Source organism: Mesitornis unicolor, unplaced genomic scaffold, assembly GCF_000695765.1.
Source record: "Mesitornis unicolor isolate BGI_N332 unplaced genomic scaffold, ASM69576v1 scaffold23683, whole genome shotgun sequence".
Classification (NCBI taxonomy): Eukaryota; Metazoa; Chordata; class Aves; order Mesitornithiformes; family Mesitornithidae; genus Mesitornis; species Mesitornis unicolor.
Window position 1 is genome coordinate 475 of NW_010177002.1, and position 2,995 is coordinate 3,469.

Here is a 2,995-nt window from a genome sequence, read left to right on the forward strand (position 1 = left end):
AGGTTTGGGGACATGGGGACACTGTGTGTCCCCAGCATCTCCCGTGGGTTTGGGGTCCCTCTCACAGTGGTGCCCGTCCTGGTCCCCACTCCTGGTCCCCCCCAGATTTGGGGTCCCTGTAGCTTGGGCCAACACCGCGTTGGCTTCTGTGGGTTTGGGGGCTCCCATTGCACCAGGAACTGTCTCGTCCCATCCCATCCATCCCATCCCCATCCCCTCCTCATCCCCATCCCATCCATCCCATCTCCATCTCTTCCATCTCATCCCATCCCACCCTTCTACTTGTCCTCCTCCTCCTTCTCCATCTCCATCCTCTCCCCATCGTCATCCCCATCCCCTCATCTCCATCTCCACCCCATCTCCAATATCTCCATCCCATCTCCAATATCTCCATCCCATCCAATCCCATTTCCATCATCTCTGTCTTCATCCCCATCTTGATTTCCATCCCCATCATCTCCATCCTCATCCCATCCCAATCCCAACCTTCTCCTTCTTCTTTCTTCTTCTCCTCCATCTCCATCCCATCCCCATCTCCATCCCATCCCACCCTTCTCCTTCTCCTTGTCCTCCTTCTCCATACCTATTCCCTCCCCACCTCCATCCCACCCCATCCCATCATCTCCATCCTATCCAATCCCATTTCCATCATCTTCATCTCCCTTCCATCCTACCCCACCCCATCCCCATTTCCATCCCATCTCCAATATCTCCATCTCATCCCAGCCCATCCCATCCATCCCATCTCCATCCCATCCAATCCAATTTCCATCATCCCCATCCCATCCTTCTCCATCCTCTTCCTATCTCCATCCCATCCCATCCCACCCCATCATCTCCATCCCAATCCCATCCTATCTCCAATATCTCCATCCCATCCAATCCCTTTTCCTCCATCATCCCCATCCCATCTCCTTCTCCATCCCATTTCCATCATCTCCATCTCATCCCTCTCATGTCCATCCTCATCTCCAATATCTCCATCCCAACCCCATCTTTATCTCCATCCCATCTCCTCCATCCCCTCCATAATCTCCATCCCCATCCCATCTCCTCCTTCTCCATCCCACCTCCATCCCCATCACCATCCATCCCCATCCCATTTCCATCATCTCCACCTCAACCTCCATCCCATCCATCTCTATCCTCATTTTTATCTCCATCATCCCCCTCCCTATTCCCATCCATCCCATCCCACCCCATCCATCCCATCCCATCCATCCCATTATTCCCAGTCCATCCCATCCCATCCATCCCATCCATCCCATTATTCCCAGTCCATCCCATCCCATGCCATCCATCCCATCCCATCATTCCCAGTCCATCCCATCCCATCCATCCCATTATACCCAGTCCATCCCCTCCCATCCATCCGTCCCATCCATCCCATCCATCCCATCATTCCCATCCCATCCCATCCCATTATTCCCAGTCCATCCCCTCCCATCCATCCATCCCATCCATCCCATCCATCCCATCATTCCCATCCCATCCCATCCCATTATTCCCAGTCCATCCCCTCCCATCCATCCATCCCATCCATCCCATCCATCCCATCATTCCCATCCCATCCCATTATTCCCAGTCCATCCCCTCCCATCCATCCATCCCATCCATCCCATCCATCCCATCATTCCCAGTCCATCCCATCCCATCCCATTATTCCCAGTCCATCCCATCCCATCCATCCCATTATTCCCATCCCATCTCCATTCCCTCCTCACCCCTCATTCTTCTTTCTTCTTCTCCTCCTCCATCTCCATCCCATCCCACTCTTCTCCTTGTCCTCCTCCTCCATACCTATTCCCTCCATCCCATCCCATCCATCCCATCATTCCCAGTCCATCCCATCCCATCCAATCCCACCCCATCCCATCCATCCCATTATTCCCAGACCATCCCATCATTCCCAGTCCATCCCATCCCATCCCCGCAGCCTTCATGCGCGAGGAGATGTCCCGCCGCCAGGAGGCCGAGCTGCGCCGCAGCCACCAAAAACCCCGCAGCCCCGAAGGGTGGGGGCTGCTGCTGGCCCTGTGGTACCTGGCTTTTTACAAACCCATCATCACCGAGAGCCACCTGAGGAGGAAGAACATCAGCTTCATCTTCATCCGCTTCAGCGCCTGGCAATACGCCGGCTGTGACAAGCTGTGGGCCGGCCTGGTCACCACCCTGTGCGACAGCGTCCGCCAGCATTTTCGGGCCCTGCCCCTCAGCGTCTACCACGTGGTGGGGACCAGGCCCCGCTTCGCCTCGGGTTTCAGCCAAAAAGAGTGGGTCCTCAAAAAGGGAACCTGCTTCAAGCTGCTGGGGCTCCTCTTCGTCCTCGCCGTCGGCATCGCCATCCTCTTGGTGGCCCTTTTGGTGCCGGGGATTAAGGACCACGGTGCTTTGAAGGCGCTGGGGGGGGTCATCGCCTCCATCTCCGGCTCCAGGTTGGTTTTGGGGTTCGTCTCGGTCCTGAAAAACCTCCTGGTGAGCGAGAAGAAGAAGATCGAGCACTTGACCAACAGCGACAAATTCGCCAGCCAGTTGGGCTTCATGAGCAAAGTCCGCAACGAGGTGGAGGCCCTGGTGGATTTCCTGACCTTCATGGAGATCTTCGAGCGGCGCCGGCTCCGCGTGGTGCTGGAGATCACCAGTTTGGACATCTGCTTCCCGGAGAAGGTGGCGGGGGTCCTGAATGCCATGAACACCCTCTTATCCGACGCCAACACCCCCTTCATCTTCATCCTGGCCGTGGACCCCAGCGTCATCGTCCCCTGCTTGGAGCAGACGGGGTGCATGAAGGGGCTGGCGGACAACGGGTACCTGTACCTCAACCGCACCGTCACGCTGCCCTTCTCCATCCCCGAAATGGGCGCCCGCTCCCGCCTGCGCTGCCTGGAGGCCGCCGTGCAGACGCGGGAGGACCTCATGTACCGCATCATCACCACCAACATCGAGCGGCGCCGGGCCAAGTGTCACCAAGCGGCGGCGGTGACAACACCCGACC

General features: G+C 57.1%; 1 protein-coding gene across 1 annotated transcript in view; it reads left to right on the forward strand.

Moving 5' to 3' along the window:
• NKPD1 (NTPase, KAP family P-loop domain containing 1) overlaps positions 1 to 2,995 on the forward strand; it is a 4,044-nt gene that overhangs the window by 456 nt on the left and 593 nt on the right. Inside the window, exon 2 of the mRNA XM_010181918.1 lies at positions 1,937 to 2,979. Coding sequence (XP_010180220.1) covers positions 1,942 to 2,979 — 1,038 coding nt within the window. The 5' untranslated portion in view covers positions 1,937 to 1,941. The remainder of the gene's footprint in view (positions 1 to 1,936; positions 2,980 to 2,995) is intronic.